The following is a 21,452-nucleotide window of genomic DNA, read 5'->3' on the forward strand; positions in this document are numbered from 1 at the left end:
ATCGTAGAGATGCTGGATGTAGTCCTGTGGAACGGCTTGCCATGCTATTTCCACCTGGCGCCTCAGTTGGAGCAGCGTTCGTGTTGGACGTGCAGACCGCGTGAGACGACGCTTCATCCAGTCCCAAACATGCTCAATGGGGGACAGATCCGGAGATCTTGCTGGCCAGGGTAGTTGACTTACACCTTCTAGAGCACGTTGGGTGGCACGGGATACATGCGGACGTGCATTGTCCTGTTGGAACAGCAAGTTCCCTTGCCGGTCTAGGAATGGTAGAACGATGGGCTCGATGACGGTTTGGATGTACCGTGCACTATTCACTGTCCCCTCGACGATCACCAGAGGTGTACGGCCAGTGTAGGAGATCGCTCCCCACACCATGATGCCGGGTGTTGGCCCTGTGTGCCTCGGGCGTATGCAGTCCTGATTGTGGCGCTCACCTGCACGGCGCCAAACACGCATACGACCATCATTGACACCAAGGCAGAAGCGACTCTCATCGCTGAAGACAACACGTCTCCATTCGTCCCTCCATTCACGCCTGTCGCGACACCACTGGAGGCGGGCTGCACGATGTTGGGGCGTGAGCGGAAGACGGCCTAACGATGTGCGGGACCGTAGCCCAGCTTCATGGAGACGGTTGCGAATGGTCCTCGCCGATACCCCAGGAGCAACAGTGTCCCTGATTTGCTGGGAAGTGGCGGTGCGGTCCCCTACGGCACTGCGTAGGATACTACGGTCTTGGCGTGCATCCGTGCGTCGCTGCGGTCCGGTCCCAGGTCGACGGGCACGTGCACCTTCCGTCGACCACTGGCGACAACATCGATGTACTGTAGAGACCTCACGCCCCACGTGTTGAGCAATTCGGCGGTACGTCCACCCGGCCTCCCGCATGCCCACTATACGCCCTCGCTCAAAGTCCGTCAACTGCACATACGGTTCACGTCCACGCTGTCGCGGCATGCTACCAGTGTTAAAGACTGCGATGGAGCTCCGTATGCCACGGCAAACTGGCTGACACTGACGGCGGCGGTGTACAAATGCTGCGCAGCTAGCGCCATTCGACGGCCAACACCTCGGTTCCTGGTGTGTCCGCTGTGCCGTGCGTGTGATCATTGCTTGTACAGCCCTCTCGCAGTGTCCGGAGCAAGTATGGTGGGTCTGACTCACCGGTGTCAATGTGTTCTTTTTTCCATATCCAGGAGTGTAGTTTTCCCTTTCCTAAATTCTCATTGATAGCTTGCGACTCCTTGCGGAATTACTAAGTTAAATGGACATTGCATCACTATCACTAGCCATGTGACTGTTGGATCTGCCGCAAAAGTCTAACAGTTCGGACAATAACTATTATTTTTATTTCGTCTCTTCTTGAGGTCATGGGTTGATCTTGGCTCACTGTGCTACGAAAGGATATATCACCTCACGAAAGAATTTAGTGCACTTTACAAGGCTATCACTATACACTGTACATGACAGCCAGTTTACTACTCCTTGTACCTACCGAACGAATCGGCACAGGGTTTAAGACACTGAACCCTCAATCTGGCGGAATTAAGTTTGAAAAGCCGATTGGCCCAATTTAGATTTTTCAGAGTTTTCTTTGATCATTTCAGGCGATTTCCGATATTGTCCCTTCGGAAAAAAGTCATCCGCTTCCCTCTCTCACAGTTGCCCAAGCCGAGCTTGTCTTTCCCTGACGTTTATATGACGCAGAAGTCAAGACGTCCTTTCATCAACTTCTTGCATCTGCATTGCTGGATTTTAACACTGCAACGCCAGGGAAGATGGAAATTAGTAACTTTTAGTTACAGCACCTATTCGTTATTATAAGAAGAACACATCATTTAATTTTTAGGTGATTTCTGCGTATACAGAGTGCAGAATTTAGTACGTAGATCTGCCACCTCTGGCAGTAGCAATGGCTCCAATCCGGCCTGTCACAGATTAGAAGTGACCTTTGATGCCAGAGACGCGTATGTCATTCCATTCCAGTATTTGTCAGTCGTAATAGCTGGCACGTGTGGTGTGCCAGTCGGTCGGCAACCACTGACTACGTGTTTTCAATGGGTGAAATCTAGATAACGTCCTGGTTAGAGCAACATTTGAACACCCTTTGCATGTAGGTATGTCAGGACACCGTGCACAACATGTTGTCTCTCGTTATCTTGTTGAAAAATAACGTCAAGTGGTTCAAGTGGCTCTGAGCACTATGCGATTTAACTTTCTGAGGTCATCAGTCGCCTAGAACTTAGAACAAATTAAACCTAACTAACCTAAGGACATCACACACATCCATGCCCGAGGCAGGATTCGAACCTGCGACCGTAGCGGTCACGCGGTTCCAGACTGAAGTACCTAGAACCACGCGGCCACACAGGCCGGCAAAAATAACGTCACATGGGCCTCGAAGACGGGTACTTCCATTGCTCCTAATACGTCAGAAATATAACAGCACATGTCGAAATTACCAGCTTTAGGAAACAGAGACGATACTGTTGTGTTCCCAATGAAAACCCAAGCACCATGCAAGGTGCTGGGTCTGTATGATGATGACGGATGCCGTCTGGCAACATTCGTCGTCCACGGAGCCTCCACACACGGATGCCTCCACAGAGATGCTGTACGCAGGAGCCAGAATTCTGCATGAAAAACCACTGTGGTGGCACTCGTGTGTGAAATTTTGTCGTTCGGTGGAACGTTTTTGGTACTCGTGTGTCCGCTGCGACGTCGAAAGAAGCCGTAACAATGGTCGCGGTAATGACAGCCCATAGTACCTCAGACGTTGTCGTACTGTGGATAGCTGTTTTGATGGAAACAAGTTCATTTCCTGACTCAAGGTAAATAATGCCTGTATTATCTCGCACGTCCCCTGCGAACATTATATCTGTCGTGCGTGGGGCCATTGAGATCCTGCACGGTGTTATGTATGGCCCTCCTGAACCCATAGATTTCATATTCCAGTGCCAGTCGTGGGATCTCGGCCAACACGAGCAGCAATATTGAGGAACAATAAAGCTCACTCTCGATAGCCGCGATCTTGTTGCTCTCAGATTCTGAGACGTGCTGGTAGACGTTTCTCCTCTGACACGAGGCCTAACACAAGCGAATGACCTGTTTTAAACACGATTTCTGAATGAGAAAGCCGCCGTATAATCTTTCCTTATATAATGATGTGACAACAGTCATGAGATAGCGATATGCGCATATACAGATGGCGGTAATACCGCGTAAAGAAGTGATAAAAGATCAGTGCATTGGTGGAGTTCTCATTTTTACCCATGTGAAAAGGTTCCCGACATGATTATGGCAGCACGATGGGAATTAACAGACTTTGAACGCGGAATGGTAGTTGGAGCAAGACGCATAGGACATTCCATTTCGGAAAGCGTTAGGAAATTCGATATTCCGAGATCCACAGTGTCAAGAGTTTCAGGCATTAACTCTCACCACGGACAGTGCAGTGGCTGACAGCGCAGTTTGCGTAGAGTTGTCAGGGCTGACAGACAAGCAAAAATGCTTGAAATAACAGCAGAAATCAATGTGGGACGTACGACGAAAGTATCCGTTAGGGCAGTGGGTCGAAATTTGGCGTCACTGAGCTACGGCAGCAGACGACAGACGCGAGTGCCTTTGCTAACAGCACGACATCACCTGCAACGCCTGTTTTGGTCTCGTGGCCATATCAGTTGAACCTTCGACAACTGAAAAACCGTGATCTGGTCAGATGAGTCCGATTACACTTGGCAGGAACTGAGGGTAGGTTTCGAGTGTGGAGCAAACCCCACGAACCATGGACCCAAGTTGTCAACAAGCCACTGTGCAAGTTGGTGGTGGCACCCTAATGGTGTGGAATGGACTGGGTATTCTGGTCCAAGCAAACCGATCATTGATTGTAAATGGTTATATTCGACTACTTGGAGACCATTTGTAGCCATTCATGGACTTCATGTTCCCAAACAACGATGGAATTTTTATGGATGACAATGCGCCATACCACCGGCCACAATTGTTCGCGATTGGTTTGAAGAACATTCTGGACAGGTCGAGCGAATGATTTGGCGACCCAGATCGCCCGACATCTATTCCATCGATCGTTTGCGGGACATAATCAAGAGGTCAGTTCGTGCACAAAATACCGCACCGGTAATACTTCCGCAATGATGGACGGCTGCAGGGGCAGCATGGCTCAATATTTCTGCAGGAGACTTCCAACGACTTGTTGAGTGCATGCCACGTCGAGCTGCTGCACTATTCCCGGCAAAGGAGGTGCGACACGACATTAGGTGGTATCGCATGACTGCTCACACCTCAGTGTATACAGTATGTAGATAACGTCACTCCTAATTACTTCATGTAGTTACGCTGAAATGCTAATCATTTGCCTATCGAAGCAAATCATGCTAATATGTTGTTCATGGCACGGCGCCTTCATAGTGTTTTTATGAGCAACAGTGCAACAGGTGCAGGGGCATAGGGCCCCTCTGTAGCCATTTTTTTTCTGACGCGTGGTGTGCCATACCTTCTGACACGTTTATGTTTGCGTGAAGCATGCGAGGTAGCACCCTAGTTCAGATGCTACGCGGAACTGTAGGTCTCCATAAGCGGAACGTCTAGCAGCGTTGCTTGTTATTGGGTGATAGCGACTGACTGGCATGATCGCTAGTGGAGAAGATGTAACTAGCTGCTGTGTAGAAAGGTCTTGTCTCCTATGAATGCGATACTCTAATGCCTCGGTGGATAACGGTTTCGTACTCGGGTTTCCATCCGCGTTTATTTTTCCTCTGGAAACCTCTAAAATTCCACTGTTTTCTATATACAGGAGAAAAAGTAACTGTCAAGGGGAACCCGTGTCCGAAACAGTCATCCATCAAGGCAACAGAGCGTCGCATTCATAGGGGACAAAGCCTATATACGCAGCATCTAGCACCGTCTTCTCCGCTGGCAATCGTGGCAATCAGTCGTGATCACTGAATAAAGAATAATATTACAAGATGTTCCGCCTACAATGCTTCAGCGTACAAATTCACGTTTGCCGCCTACGAGGTGGCCCAGTGGCAGGCATCGGTGCCTGTAACTTAAGACGCTCTGTAGCATCGTTTGACTTTGTTTCCGGAGACGGGTTTCTATCCTCTATTTCTTCCTGAGGATACCCTCTACAACATCTCGAAGTCTGTCGCAACATTTCAGGGACACCGGCAAACAATTTTCTCTTATTAATCAAGAGAAATATTGAGAGAACAATAATCTCGAGATAACTGCAGGCCATTTAACAAAGCATTTAATTTTTATACGACGTGGTTTCTATTGATGAAAAACTGCACTGCAAAAATAAAATGTTTTGCACGTGGGTAAATAAGACACCAGATCTGTTTGACATTGACTTCTAAACACGAGGTGACTTTCAATGTAATTGAAACTTTCATTGTTACTGTATGTAATCCTATAAAGCATATTTGTGTGAGACCTGTGACACAAAATAACAAGAATGGTTTTATTGAGTGTGATGTACTTCCTGTTGGTAAGTCGATTTACTAGTAAGTAGGGAGATGCGGCTTCCCTTCCAAGTTTAAAAATAATTTCGAAGTATCAGCTATATTGCATATGCAGCAAATTTAAAGCATCAAGCAAGAACTTTTTACGTTTCAAAATCTTAAAGTTATGTATGATTGGTCAATTAATCTGGATACATCATTATTACTATGATTAATAATGATGCGGTAATCGGTTCACCCTGAAGCTACGATGTGTGCCATAAAGCATCCATTTTGACAGAATAGTTTTTGAAACATCGACTGAGAAACGTTTCATACCAAAAGAAAAACAACCAAAATGAACAGCTGTTGATATTTTTTCCTACAGGAAAAGATATTCTGAAAGACTTATTTCAAAACTGGATGTAGCTTCCCTTAATTTATATAGAATATTTGTTGAGTCATTGAAGATAGCTGCGCTGAAGTAATAGTTGTCACGAATGAACGACGCAATGGTTCACAATGGTACTTCTGTGTCTTTGTTACAGGATACATTGCAGGTGATAGATCTTCCTCCTCAACAATTGTTAAGTTAGCCATACATAAGTTGTTACGAAACGATACTGACAAACGTCGAGATATTTTAAGGGGAATCTTGAGGAACAAATTGAGAATAGGAACCTGTGTTCGGAAACGTCATCGGACGAAGCTGCAGAGCGTCGAAGTTATTGGCGCTGGCGCCTGCCGCTAGGCCACACATACGGCAGGAAAATGTGACTTGGTATGCCGACGAACTGTAGGCGGGAGATCTCGCAATAGGCCTGAAATCATTCTGGGCGTTAGATAGTGCCTGTCACAACAACACTGAAGAGACATCTAATGGCAGTGGCGGCAAAGGGGAAAACAAAGATACACAGCACAAACTCGGTGCTCATTCGTAGTTTGTCGCGTGCTGTTTTGCCGAGTCTTGGAGAACTTCATCTGGTCCGAGCAGAGCGATCTGCATTTCGTTTATCGTGAGACAAGATGAAATGGGCACTCAGCTTCACGCGTCTACGGGCAAGCTGGCCGAGGTGGCCGAGCGGTTCTAGGTGCTTCAGTCTGGAACTGCACGACCGCTACGGTCGCAGGTTCGAATCCTCCCTCCGAAATGGATGTGTGTGATGTCCTTAGGTTAGTTAGGTTTAAGTAGTTCTAAGTTCTAGGGGACTGATGACCTTAGATGTTACGTCCCATAGTGCTCAGAACCATTTCTACGGGCAAAGACAACCAAATACGCGTCAGCCATGCCATTCTACGTTTGCAGCTATTCATTAGAGTTTGGGTGAAACAGTTGGTTTCAGAGGCCGTCAAAACAGCGGGGGTCGCGTGCGAAGCGTACTCACGCCACGATTTAAAGAGGATGTATCAGAGAGATTTGACGCACACCCATTCACAAGCATTCACGCTGTGGCACACGCATTGCAAGGGAACCACATAGTATAGGAGGGTGATGTATGTGGAGGGAAAGCATCCATTCTATTTTCAAAAGCCACAGGCGCAGACGGCCCATGATTTTAGTTCGCATATGGAGTTCGGGCAGTGGGTTTTGCAGCGTTGCGCCACGCAGCCGTTTACGCTGCGTATTTTTTGTTCACCGGAGAGGCGACCTTCAACCGTGAGGATCACTTATAGGCAGAATAACACACATTCAAAATAACAAAGGGATAGTATGGGTCTAAAGTGGTTCATTACTAAAACATTGGACATCCGCTTAACTATGGATGACGAAACATGCTTATCAGTAAGACCCCTCCCTTTGAGCATTATGCTTCACAACTGATGATTTACGTTCCCCCTTCCCCTCTGAGTCGTTTATCTGTCTACAACTTGCATTTTTCATTCAATATTTGCAGTTTCGCCGCCACAGTGTGTCCTTTTACAGTGTTCCTCCATGTCATGGGTTAACTTAATACACATGTATTGGGCCTATTATACACTGATAATATTTCCTTGAAGCGTTTTTGCTCTGACACTCATGCTTGTTACAGCAACGTACTCACGCAAAATGGTTTTTCGTGCTTTTTGTGATACTGTAAAGAGTTTGCTATGTTTACCTCAGCCTGAGGGCTCTTTATAAGCCATGGGACATTAATACCCCATTTGTTAACCCCTCCCCCTCTTCCCTTTCAACTTTCTTGTTAATATGTTAATTCTAGTAATCACTATGTGTGAAATCACACAAGCTACTCATTGCAGCTACATGCATACAGGGTGCACAGGAGTGCCACCTACCAGTGGCGTCGTAAGACAAGTCAGGCAGTCGGTGCATATCAGTAGCTGTGTACATTCCATACCTACGCTCTGTAGGATCCGATGCCACGTTTTATATTTGAATGTCATATACATACAAGTCTTTAAAGTGGCACACTACGCGTAGTTGAATCCATTGTCAAATGTGAAATATTTTAAAAAGTTTTAAGATAAATCTCTACAGTAGAGAGCTATCACTTTTAAATCGCGTATTGTAAGAGATGATTAAGGGATGACACCAACATGCACTAGACAGAGTCAACTACTCCCACATCGGATACAGATAATATGTGATATAAGGAAATATGCTTCACTAAAATTAATTGTAAATATTTCCCGCAATTTCGTTTAGCATAATGATACCGTATCTGTTCTACACACAAATGTTGTAATATTTGTTAATAGGTACAGCAGAGTTGCTGAAGAACAGCGGTGTTCGAAATCTTAAGACTGTCTTATTATAGAGCTTAGCTGAATACTACGTACTTCTGTGGCCTTGACACCGCCCTTCGTCTTATCTGTGTCAAACGATGTGAGTTAAAATGCCGATAAAATTAAGAACAGAGCACGGTCTCGCATTTAGTGGGAATATAAAGTAACTGACATGGCCTCTTACTACACCGCAACCAGCGTATGGCGTGATTACAGAGACACTCCAATAAGGTGACATCCTCTAAAATAAGTGTCTTGTGTTTGTGCAGCAACTCTGTACTACAACAGGCAAGCAGGTGAGGAGCTGAACTTACCGGCAAGCAGGCGACCAGTGCTGTCCGCTTTGCCGTCATTGAAGCGATTGTCTGGCTTGTCGCTCTCAACACTGACGATGGTTTGCAGACTGGAGTACGTGCCATCCTGACCGTCCCACGTCAGTAGCGACAGATTGCGCCCGATGCCCACCACAAATTGATTGTTGGTGTTCTTCACTGGGACCACTAGTGTCACGTTCGTCGCTGCAAGAAAATGATGCATCTTTGTTACGACAACTTGCATACAGAATCAGCATGACTTTTATCTAAGCTATCTATACACAAGTAATTCACCTTATCTGGAGTCTGTACATAGTTTTCAACAACGTTCACTTACGTTTCCATTTTTATACAGGTAGCAAATATATTCATTTTATTAAAGGGAAAAAAATTGGCAAGCAGTAAGCTATGAAGTTGGTAGGTCATGATCTGAGGTGATGATGAAACTACATCAGGATATACAACGCATTTTTTTTTTTTTGATAGGTCTCTTACTGCGGAATATGTACAGACTTTACCCTTGGGTAACTATGATGTATAAAGCTGCCTTAGGTAGATTTCACACAGAGGAATGTGGAAGGTACAGCACAAGTAGTTGTGTACAATTAAACAATATTCAGTTGTTGACATACCCAGACTGTAACAAATTTCATATCATCATTCGTAACTCAATTAGACATCGAATAGCATAAAAAATCCAACAGAACTGTTCAGTTGTTGTGTTACGAGATTCCTCAATGCACACGAATCTCTAAAGCACTTACTGTATCTACATTTACATTTTTCAGACCCCTTTACAGTTATGAGAGGATTCCACAACTATTGCATTTTGTCTGTTCTGTACCTTCCTTATTATATTTACTCCACGCTTAGTTTATGGAGACAACCATTTTCAAGCAGTACTGCATACAATACGGTGTTCGGTGAAGACTATATCGAAAATCAATGTCGTTTTGGTGGAGGAGGAGATTAGTGTTTAACGTCCCATCGACAACAAGGTCATTAGAGACGGCGCATAAGCTCGGATTAGGGAAGGATGGGGAGAAAAATCGGCAGCGCCCTTTCAAAGGAACGTTCTCGGCATTTGCCTGAAGCCGTTTACAGAAATCACGTAAAAGCTAAATCAGGCTGGCCGGACGCGGGTTTAAACAGTCGTCTTCCCGAATGCGACCCAGAGTGCTAACCACTGCGCCACCTCCCTCGGATAGTTTTCTACTCTAGTGTCTCAGCTGCAGGTGACGCGCGGGAAGAACGACAGTTGGTAGATCCTTGTAGAATAATTTTGCTGATACTACCATCAAGGTCGTTTCAGGAGATATAAGGGTGATGATTTTTTCCACCATGTGCAAACTCTAGGGATTGACCGATGTAGGTGTAATGAACATATGTCCGGAAATTCATGGTTTCCATGCTAGACACTGTTTATCCAATCACACATTGTTACAGAGACTGCGCTCTAATACGCGCTGAACCATGCAGCCACAGTTACAGCATGTGTTGAAAATGGTTTGCATGTGTCTCAGCGCATGTATGTAATCGACGTAGCATGCTTTGTCTCACACGTTCACATCGGCCAGGCTGCATCCGAGCAGTGTCAAAGGCAGTATGAATACGCTGCTCCAGTGTGAGATGGCCCCATAACTCTAAATCGCACGTGTTGATATCCGGTGAATGAGCAGGCCATGCAACTGGACACCCTCGTCCAAGCCATCGACCAGAAAAGACACGATTAAGAAACGTCCGAATGTTAACGGCGTAGTGGGCTTGAGCACCATCATGGAGTGGCCACGTAACCCTTCGAATCATCAATGGCACTTCTTCCAGCAAAGTCACCAGCAAGAAACGCCTATAGTTCTGGCCTGTTAGGTGACGTGGAAGGAAGTCTGGTGCTAAAATATGTTCACCAATTATCCTGGCCCCCACATTCCGGCTGCTCCGATGCTGATGATTCGCTGTCATCATACCATGGGGTTTCTGCATATTGTCCCACAGATGACTGTTTCGACAGTTGCAGATACTACTCCACGTAAAGATCGCCTCATCTATGAATAGGATGGATAACACAAATCCCGGACCGTGGTTGTCTAGTGAAGGAACCAGTGACAAAACTGCTCCCGATGAGGAAAGCCCATCGCTAGTAAGCCCTGCACACGCTGCAAGTGATAAGGGTAGTAACAATTGTTATGAAGAATGTTCCACACGGTCGTCTGGGTTACCCTGTATTGGCCGGCCAACTGCCTGGTATTGACACGGCGGTCGCCTTCCACATTGGTAAAAATCATACTGTAATTTAGAAAAGTAATTTGTTCCTTTATTTTTTGTGGAACATACACACTCGGTCTTTTAACAATAAATCATACATGACGAACAACGACTCTGTCCCAAAAGCTGCTGCTCGATCTGAATGAAGATTTCTGTATTATTCGCGTCACCTAAACAATCCAGCAACTGACCTCGCAGATCTCCCTTGGATCTACTAATGCTACCTTGTCAGGCGTCCAGACTTAACGGCTAATACTCTAAGTACGTAGGAAGTGGGCCTGGCACCTGCCTGTCTTACTGGCTGACAAACAAGAGTTGAAGCACCCAGAAGGGGAGAAGGAAGCGAAATAAAACTTTACAGGTTGAAAGATTAGGTGGTGTTTTTGTATTAAATTTCGGGCATGCATCCACGCTGCAATTGAGCTGGCAATTGAGCCTACTTACCAGTATGACGTTCCACCCCCCTTTGCCCTGGATGTATGCACTGATTCGGTTGGGAAGGCTGTCATAAAGCAGTTACCTCCTCTCCTAGGGCAAACTGGCCCACAACTCTCGTACATTGTCCTCGATAGCATGGATGCTGGCACTAGGACGGAATTGACATCCAAGCATCTCCCACACATGTTTCAACGGGGACAGATATGGGGAACTTACTGGCCACGATAGTACCTCAGCATCACACAGGCAGTTCATGGAGACACGTGCCGTCTTTAGACGAGCATCGTCCTGTTGAAAAATCGCACAGATGAGAATTTAGGATGTCTGTGACGTACCACTGTGCGATCACAGTTCCCGCAGTCAGTACCAGCCGTGACATGACGTCATACCCGATGATTTCTAACATTATGACGCCAGGAGTAACACCACTGGCTCGCCCGGTTAGCCGAGCTGTCTAACGCACGGCTTTCTGGAGCGGGAAGGAGCATTTGGACCCCCTGCACGACTTGGGTCGAGGTCCGGTGAGCCGGCCAGTCTGTGCATAATTTTTAGGCGGTTTTCCATCTGCCTCGGCGAATGCGGGCTGGTTCCCCTTATTCCGCATCAGCTACACTATGTTGGCGATTGCTCCGCAAACAAGTTCCCCACGTACGCGAACACCACCATTACTCTACCACGCAAACATAGGGGTTACACTCGTCTGCTGTGAGACGTTCCCTGGGGGGGAGGGGGGAGGGGGGGGGGGGTTCACCGGGGGCCGAACCGCACAAAAGCCCTGTGTTCGGTATGGGGCGGCGGAGGGGTGAAGTGGACTGCGGCAGTCGTCGTGGGGTTGTGGACCACTGCGGCTACGGCGGGGACGGAGCCTCTCCGTCGTTTCTAGGTCCCCGGTTAACATACAACACCGCTGTGGTTCTCCGAAACACTGGAATAATAGGACCTCTTAGTAGGTCGCCATCGTTCTCACAGACAATGGTAATCCGTGGTAGTGCCGAACCGCGATTCATGAGTGAAGGAAGTGCGACGCATTTCATCAGCAGTTCATGCCTACTGATCACGGCATCACTCCAAACGCAGTCGTCATTGTTGAGGTGCTAGTAACAGCCTACGGGTCTGCATCTACACTCCGCAAGTCACATTTCGGTGCGTCGAAAAGGTGTTTTGTGTACCTGTGACACTTCCCCCTTTTGTTCTGCAATCGTGTTGCCACGCAATAAAGGGTGTTTTTGTCTATGTATTCGTAATACGTTGCATTTGTTTATGTTAAGGTCAATTTCCACTCCGTGCATCGAGCGTCGATACTCTGCAGGCCCTCTTGCATTTCGCTATAGTTTTCCATCCTTCGACTTCTCTGCGTAGAACAGCGTCATCAGCAAAAATCCTCATGGAACTTCCGAATTGTCGGACAGAGGTCGGTCGTGTGTGTCACCTGATATACCGCGCTACTCTGCTTGCGGCAGGTGGCTTGCATATGCACTGGCAGGTATAAGCCGTAGGACTGTGGATTACACCTACCAGCAGAGCATGAGACACTTACGCAGCTGTACTTTCGTTGTGACGTTGGTGGTGGTGTCGAATCTGTTGACGTAGTTGCCCATGATGTCGACGTAGTAGAGGGCGGCGCTCTCGTCGTCGTAGTGCGGTCCTTCACCGTGGATGACGGGCGGTGTCACGGCGGTCAGCCGGATAGCCGGCGCTCCCCCTCTGCGTCCACCCTTGACGCGCCGCCCGTGGGCCCTGCGTACACAAAGTGGTTCTCATCGTCACTTTCCCGTCATTCAGTCACACAAAAAAGTATTTCACACGTAACTAAGGTCTTTAATATACAACATGAACAACAAAGGCCCCAAACACCTGTGCAACCGAAAATGAAATTACGCCTAGTGTGTTTCGGTCTTAATACACATGGGTATCAACCATTACATTACATTATCTTGTGCTCATAAAATCCTTCTATATTTATTTTAGAAATTTTACTGCCATTTTCTTCAGCTTCTTAGGCTGCAGTCAGTGGCTGAAAGCTTAATCGCGAAGGGCGTTATATTCTTCAGTATTTTATATAGGATTCCATTGACTTTCCATCACTTTCGGTTAATTTGTTTATGAATCCATACACATTATAAAAATGGATGTGAGTATATATGTAAGTATGTCCGTATGTTCCACGTTACCTCCTAAACCAATGGACCGCCTTCAACCAAAGTTGGTACACATATTATTTACAGTCTGGAAAAAAATGCTGTGGGGGTAAAAATCACCAGCCTCCTATTGGGGCCTCCTATTGGGGTGAGAGTGATAACGTGGAGAAAGAAGATGGAGGAGTAAATGGACAGACAGCGAGGGAGAAGGGCGAGATGTGCACAAAATGTAGGGAGGAAAGAATAGTCAGAGTGAAGACAGAAAGAGATGGACAGATGGACAGAGAGGAGGCAGAGGAGAAGATAGACAGAGAAAGGAATGAAGAGGAGATGGACAGCCTCAATGGGAGGAATTACAGGCAAAGAGAGGAGGAGAAGGAGATGAACAGACAGAAGGGCAGCAGGAAATGTACAGAGAAAGGGAAGAGAAGGAGATGGGCAGAGAAGGGGAGAGGAGGAAATGGACAGAGAAAGGAAAGCAGAGGAGATGGATAGGGAGAGGGGAGAGGAGGAGAGGCGGAGAGAGTGGAAGATGTGGAGGAATTCGACAGAGAGACGGGGTGGAGGAGATGGGCAGAGAGGGGTTCAAGGTATAGGTGGTCATATAGAGGGGACGGGAAGGGGGAGATGAGTTAATAGAAGACTGGCATAAATACACTATTGGCCATTAAAATTCCTACACCAAGAAGAAATGCAGATGATAAATGGAGAAATATATTATACTAGAACTGACATGTGATTACATTTTCACGCAATTTAGGTGCACAGATCCTGAGAAATCAGTACCCAGAACAACCACCTCTGGCCGTAATAACGGCCTTGATACGCCTGGGCATTGAGTCAAACAGAGATTGGATGGTGTGTACAGGTACAGCTACACATGCAGCTTCAACACCATACCACAGTTCATCAAGAGTAGTGACTGGCGTATTGTGACGAGCCAGTTGCTCGGCCACCATTGACAAGACGTTTTCAATTGGTGAGAGATCTGGAGAATGTGCTGGCCAAGACAGTAGTCGAACATTTTCTGTATCCAGAAAGGCCCGTACAGGACCTGCAACATGCGATCGTGCATTATCCTGCTGAAATGTAGGGTTTCGCAGGGATCGAATGAAGTGTAGAGCCACGGGTCGTAACACATCTGAAATGTAACGTCCACTGTTCAAAATGCGAACAAGAGGTGACCGAGACGTGTAGCCAATTGCACCCCATACCATCACACCTGGTGATACACCAGTATAGCGATGACGAAACCACGCTTCCAATGTGCTTTCACAGCGATGTCGCCAAACACGGATGCGACCGTCATGATGCTGTAAACAGAACCTGGATTCATCCGAAAAAATGACGTTCTGCCTTTCGTGCACCCGGGTTCGTCGTTGAGAGCACCATCACAGGTGCTCCTGTCTGTGATGCTGCGTCAAGGGTAACCGCAGCTATGGTCTCCGAGCTGATAGTCCGTGCTGCTGCAAACGTCGTCGAACTGTCCATGCAGATGGATGTTGTCTTGTAAACGTCCCCATCTGTTGACTCAGGGATCGAGACGTGACTTCACGATCCGTTACAGCCATGCGGATAAGATGCCTGTCATCTCGACTGCTAGTGATACGAGGCCGTTGGGATCCAGCACGGCGTTCCGTATTAGCCTCCTGAACCCACCGATTCCATGTTCTGCTAACAGTCATTGGATCTCGACCAACGCGAGCAGCAATGTCGCGATACGATAAACCGCAAACGCGATAGGCTAATATCCGATCTTTATCAAAGCTGGAAACGTGATGGTACGCATTCCTTATCCTTACACGAGGCATCACAACAACGTTTCACCAGGCAACGCCAGTCAACTGCTGTTTGTGTATGAGAGGGAACTTTCCTCATGTCAGCACGTTGTAAATGTCGCCACCGGCGCCAACCTTGTGTGAATGCTCTGAAAAGGTAATCATTTGCATATCACTGCATCTTCTTCGTGTAGGTTAAATTTCGTGTCTGTAGCACGTCATCTTCGTGGTGTAGCATTTTTAATGGCCAGTAGTGTACATCCCGGGCAACGTCGGACTCTCAGCTAGTCTTATTCATAGAAGTACAGTCATGTGTGATACCGAACGAAATTTATGACTCAACTGAAAATTGGTTGATAAGCTTCACGAATGGTCACTCGTTTGCTCGACACACTAGAGAGCGTCATCAAATTGGGAAAAACCTTAAGTGATAGGGATTTTAAGACAAAAGTCAACTTTCCCGGGAAAGTGTACTAATAAGTTCAAGGTCGAGAATTAAGAAAGGAATCCAGGAGTATATTAAGAACTCCTACGAATCGCTCCCGTAGAGACCGCCAAGACAATATCAGACTAATTACAGCTTCCACAGAGGTATTTAAATAGTCATTCTTCCTGCAGTTAATACGCAAATGGAACTGGAAGGAGCCAGTAGGTTGTAGAATGGGTAGTGCCTCTGTCAGGCACTTCAGTGTTTTGCACAGAATTCATGAAGGTGTACACATAGAATATAATGCTGCATATACAAAGTCCAGTCACACTAATGTGACCATATGTCTAAAGCACGAATAACCGCCTTTGCAGCGCAGACCGCTGCAGCACGTGCGGAAAGAGAGTTAAGGAGGTTCTGGGAGGTACCGCCAGGGATTTGTCGCCATGCCGACTCTAACGCCGTGGGCAGCTGCGCTAGGTTTCTCGATTGAGAATCCATTACGCATACAGCCCGGTCGAGGCCGTTCCACAGATTATCGATTGGGTTTAATTCCAGGGAGTATTATAAACTCGTCCTGGTGCTTTTCGAACCACGCACGTGCCCTGCGACTTCTGTGACACATTCCAGTTCCCTCCCGGTAGGCGCTATCGTCCCGAGAGAAAACAAGTTGCGTATAGCAGTGAACATGGTCCCCAGAGATACATGCGTACTTGTGTTGATCGATTGCGCCTTCCAGAATAACGATATCACCCAGGGAATGGCACAAAACATGCCGCAGACCATAACGCTCCCTCCTCCGGCCTAGAGCCTTTCGACGATTATTACAGGGTGTTTGCTTACAGATAGTTCAAGAGCATAAAACGTCGTTCGTCTGAAAACCCACCTGTCGCCACTCAGTGGACGTCCAGTTGCTGTACTGGCGTGCAAATTCCAACATTCGTCGCCGATGAACTGCAGACAATATGGATGCAGGAACAACACGTAAGTTGCGGTGGCATATATGCAGCAATGTTCGCTGAAGAGTTGTTGAGGAGCACTGTTGGTAGACCCTTGGTTCATCTGGACGATCACTTACTCAACAGTTGCACGTCTATTCACCCGTACGCAACTCCGCAGCCGCTGTTCGCCCCAGTCACCTATGGCCCGGGGTGTACTACAGTTGCCTCGACGCTGGTTTTGGATAACGCTGTTTTGCTGTGTACAGCACGAACATTTTACAAATCTAGCCGTTTTGGAAATGCTTCCACCCTTGGCCCGAAAGCCAATGATCATGCCGTTCTGATCATCAGATAAGTCGCTCCGTTTCCATATTACGACAACGATTGCACTGTGTTTCGTGTCCCCTACAACACATTTTATTCACCCTCGACTGCTAGTGCTGCCGCCTGCCGTCTGTGAGTGGTTGTTGCACGTTGACGTCGAGCAACGTACTTTTCCGGGTTCATGTGAGCAAAATTTTGAGAAATTTAATGTGTCATCAAAGATTACTACAAGCGAACGAATAAAATATCATCGTACTTCTCCAGTCCCAGTCATTCCCAGGATTTTAACCTATCTGCGTATCTGCCGCGCAGTGGTGATGTAGCCACAAGCAAACTTGAGGTACGATACAACCCACATGGCTCCAGGGCTCCAGGTCCCTGTAAAAGAATAAATGCTTCCCACTAAGACTGACAGTTCGCTCTAACAAAACAAAAAAACTTCATACAGAACGAAACTCAAACCTGAAACTTTTCCAATATTAGTGTTCGCGTGACGGATCGGTACAGTTTTTAATCTGTTGAAAAATTTAATAACAGCGTAGTGTCTGTACAGAAAGAAATACTCGTTATGGAAACAACAAAGGCGGTCGGTGGGGCCGAGCGGTTCTAGGTGCTTCAGCCTGAAACCGCGCGGCCGCTACGGTCGCAGGTTCGAATCCTGCCTCGGGCATGGATGTGTGTGATGTTCTTAGGTTAGTTAGGTTTAAGTAGTTCTAAGATCTAGGGAACTGATGACCTCAGATGTTAAGTCCCATAGAGCTCAGAGCCATTTGAACCATTTGAGAGAACAAATAAGCTACGGCTGATCCATTCTCCTCCATATGCAATAAGCTTTTGAGGATTTTCCGGGTAAGGAAAGGAAAATACTTGGCGTTCATGAATGACTACAGCATATTCGATGTAGGGACCAAAAAGCTGAAGAGCGTTAGGAAGCGATGACAGGCTGGTACGGCTGACACTTCAACTAACAGTTGTCGAATGTCTAATGTTCCTTCGCAAGAGTCAGTGAAATACTTACTATTATTATAATTGTAGTTTATGTGGCGAGTTAATTTATATTGCTCGTCGATTACCGTGTAGTCTCTTAAATGTGCAGAAACACTAGAACATAGCTCTTTACTTCCGTTTCTGCTTATAAGTTTGCTCTGATAAAGAAGAATTCTAGGTGATTAGTTCAGATAAATAATCAACAAAAGAAGAGTTTAATTTTCCTTTTTGCTGTTATTATTTGCGTCCTTCAGTTACTGCAAGGTCACACACGCACTCGTACATTAATGATACTCGAATAATGATGCCGATGGTGATGTTGGCTAATGGCCTAGATGCCGAAGTTTCTCGTAAATGCGTCCAATACAATTAGCAGATGAACGACAACTATCACTTCTGGTACTGTCCATAAAGCATATATATCTATGGTCTGGGCATAGCCCACTGCGTATATTCTCACCATTAAATCGGAAAAAGTAATGTGATTTTGGAACGACGCTGCTTGCCTGCAATTTGCAGTAATAGCGGAACTTGAAAATTACACGTATTCGCTTTGTTTTAAATTCATTTCTGCACGTTTGAACATTAGTTACAGCTATGAAGCAGTACTGTCGCTGCTATGGACGTAAAAAGAGGACCAGTTACTTTTCATAGATGTGTACAACAAGCATATAATTGTAAATGTCACATTAATATGAAGCGCTTTACATGTTGGAAAATATCAATACACTGTATTATAAAGTCTTGTATTGTAGAAATAATTTCTGCGAATTTATGGCCATGTGTTTTCGAGACAAGTGCTACATAAATTTGCAATTATATTTGGGTAAACTGCCAGTCTCAAACACTTGTGTGTGTCTAAGTATTTCTGCATGAGACAGTTTCCTACACTGTCTCCTTGTAACTTCATTAATTAGAACAGATTCCATAATACATGTCAGTGCAGCAGAAAACTTAAAGAAAAAGAAAAACAATTGTTGGCTCTCACTCCCTTTATTACTCCAGAATACGACTGTCACTCTTCTATTTTTTTATTTTTTGTGTACAGCATATGGTTTTACTTTTATGTAAAATTGCTGAAAAATGTTATAGATATTTTACTTGTCTATAAAAAGCAGAAGGGTAAATAAAGAATAATTAAAGACAATAATGAACAGGCAGGTGATGCAAATCCCTTACGGTATTTACTGTAACAATTTTATAGTTCCAAATGCGTTGTTTCTTCGTGACACTTCGGTGCCGTCAACTGTGTCATTGTCACGTGAGTTATTAGAGCAGTGATTCGATATTATGAATAAGTGCAACACAAAACGTAAAAAAATATTGTTGGCTGTCACTTTTCATTCCGTTTCCAAAAAATCGCAAATAAAGTAGAATCTGAGCTACGATATAGTGGCGAGAAAGCACAATAGCATTGCAATTCACGTCTTTAAGTCAACTTCAGTTCCAGGTATCAAATTGTTAAAACGTCCTTAAAACGCGTTTTTCCAAGCAACACGTCATAGAAGATATAGGAGTCATGTCAGTTTGGAGTTCTTTGTTTAACTCATTTAGTTTAACTGTCGGCTACAAATTCCAGATCCAACACCAACTCAAATACTGCAGTTTCGAGTTTTCAGACACAAAAGATTTTATCACTGGCAGAAAGTTTCTAAATCTATTGAGGACCATACCTTTACTCACCCACCGAAATTCAGTATGGAATATCAGATCTCCTTACTGGCTGTCTAGTTCTTCTGATAGCACTCTAAACATTCTTCTCTGTAGTGATTGTGAGCGAATTGAATTCACAGTTTTTGTGATAACACTAATAACATGTGCCATCTTCAAAATATGTCCAGAGAGCACTTGCTAATGCAATAATACTTATATAAAGTAGGAAAGATTCATCGTTCGCACAGAAGGTAAGAAACCCTTGTATTTTCCTACGATGCGTGGCGCTCAGTCAGTAGTAATACACGTGTTTCTGAATTGGCACACCATACTCAGAAATGAAGGATTTGAATGCATTGCAAATATCTTCGCCTAGTGCAGTGTCTTTCAAAGCCAAAATTGTAAGCAAGTCTTCTTCTACACAGAAATCCGAAAATATCATTCTTAGAAAAAACGTAACTTTGACTCGTGTAACAGCAGTGAGGAACACAAAGAGAATTGCAAATCTGTTATCATTTGACCTTTTATATTTCCATACATTAAACGTATTCGCAATTGCGAATATGGATAACCATCAGCTGTAAAATGGAGTAAAGACAGTGAAAATTTGTGCCGGATCGGAACTAACACCCAGATTTTCCGCTATCCGTGCTCGAATCACGGCCCCACCCAAACTTCCATACGTCGTTAGCCATGTGCCTACCGCCTGTACTCGTACAGCATGGACGCATGTATGCATGCATGTCTGAAGGAACATTGCACCGTAATTCCGAACAACATAGGTACTGAAATATCGTATTTTTTTTATTTTCTGCCATGAATTGAAATTTTCTTCCTGTAGTAGATCTTGACAGACGCATGTCTCCGATGGCTGATATAATCTCTGACTTGTTTTTGAATGTGTAAAACAAGGACTCACTAGCTGCCAGAAAGCGCTCCTTAACAGCTGTGCCACCGTCAAATGGTTTTGCATGTTTCATCAGTACTTCAGATACAGGAAATGACACTACCTTTGATGACATACGTTTTGTAAAAGCTTTACAAAAAACGGCTGCTGTGACCGTAATTTACTTTCAAGATTTGAAAGTTTCTTCCTCCCCAACTCTATGCCAACAGCTGCTTCCCATTCGAAGCCTTTATGAACTGTTCTAAAACGGTGTTCTATATCTCCCTTTTTAGGCATGGCTAATGTAGCGTTACATCAAACATCATTATACAATTACCCTTACGTGTTATAGTACAGCCCCGTTAATCCGAACTAATTGGGACCGGACCTTGTTCGTATTACCGATTTGTTGGGATTAGCCGGAATTACGGTGACGAGTTTCTAGGATGAAGTATACCATGCAGATAAGTAGTTACACCATGGTAGCACATGGGAACAAGTGTGGGAACAATGGCTCGCTCACACTCCCTGCCTGCACTGTTGAGATCTTTATAGTGTCTGAGATACACTGCCAGTTGGCTCGCAAAGTGCTTAGTTATGTTAGTTATCAATCGCTGGCACACGTAACAGTTGTATTGTATTCGTTCAAGTGTAGTGGTGTACGTATTTTCGTCATGAGTAAACGGAAACATACAACGTTAACTCTCAAAGAAAAACTGAATGCTTTGAAGCTGACAGACAATGGTGAGAATGTATCTAAACTGGCAACGGAACTGAGTGTTGGTAAAGCAACCATTTGTGATTCGAGGAAGAACCGAGGGAAGCTTGAACAGTCCTGTGCAACGTCTTCGAGAAAAACAATCAAAATTCGGCAGACTTTTAAACAGTTCCAGTACGATGACGTGGATGAAGCTCTATTCCTTTGGTTTACGCGGGCAAGAAAAAGGGGAACTGGAACACTGGTTCAGGAGAAGGCTGTTTATCTGAACAAGTTAATGAAGGTGATGAGTCTTTTAGTGCGAGTACGGGCTGGTTGGACAGATTCAAAAAAGTCATGGAATCTGTCAGCTAACCATTACTGGAGAGAAGCTTTCTTCTGACCGTGATGC

The 21,452-nt window shown here is 45.4% G+C and overlaps 1 protein-coding gene across 1 annotated transcript in view; it reads right to left on the bottom strand.

The window, feature by feature from the left end:
* LOC126298400 (regucalcin-like) overlaps nt 1–21,452 on the bottom strand; it is a 138,215-nt gene that overhangs the window by 62,079 nt on the left and 54,684 nt on the right. The window contains exons 2-3 of the mRNA XM_049989713.1: nt 12,747–12,946; nt 8,510–8,713 (exon numbers count right to left, since the gene is read on the bottom strand). Coding sequence (XP_049845670.1) covers nt 8,510–8,713; nt 12,747–12,946 — 404 coding nt within the window. The remainder of the gene's footprint in view (nt 1–8,509; nt 8,714–12,746; nt 12,947–21,452) is intronic.

The sequence above is a fragment of the Schistocerca gregaria genome, chromosome X, assembly GCF_023897955.1.
Source record: "Schistocerca gregaria isolate iqSchGreg1 chromosome X, iqSchGreg1.2, whole genome shotgun sequence".
NCBI classification, from domain to species: Eukaryota; Metazoa; Arthropoda; class Insecta; order Orthoptera; family Acrididae; genus Schistocerca; species Schistocerca gregaria.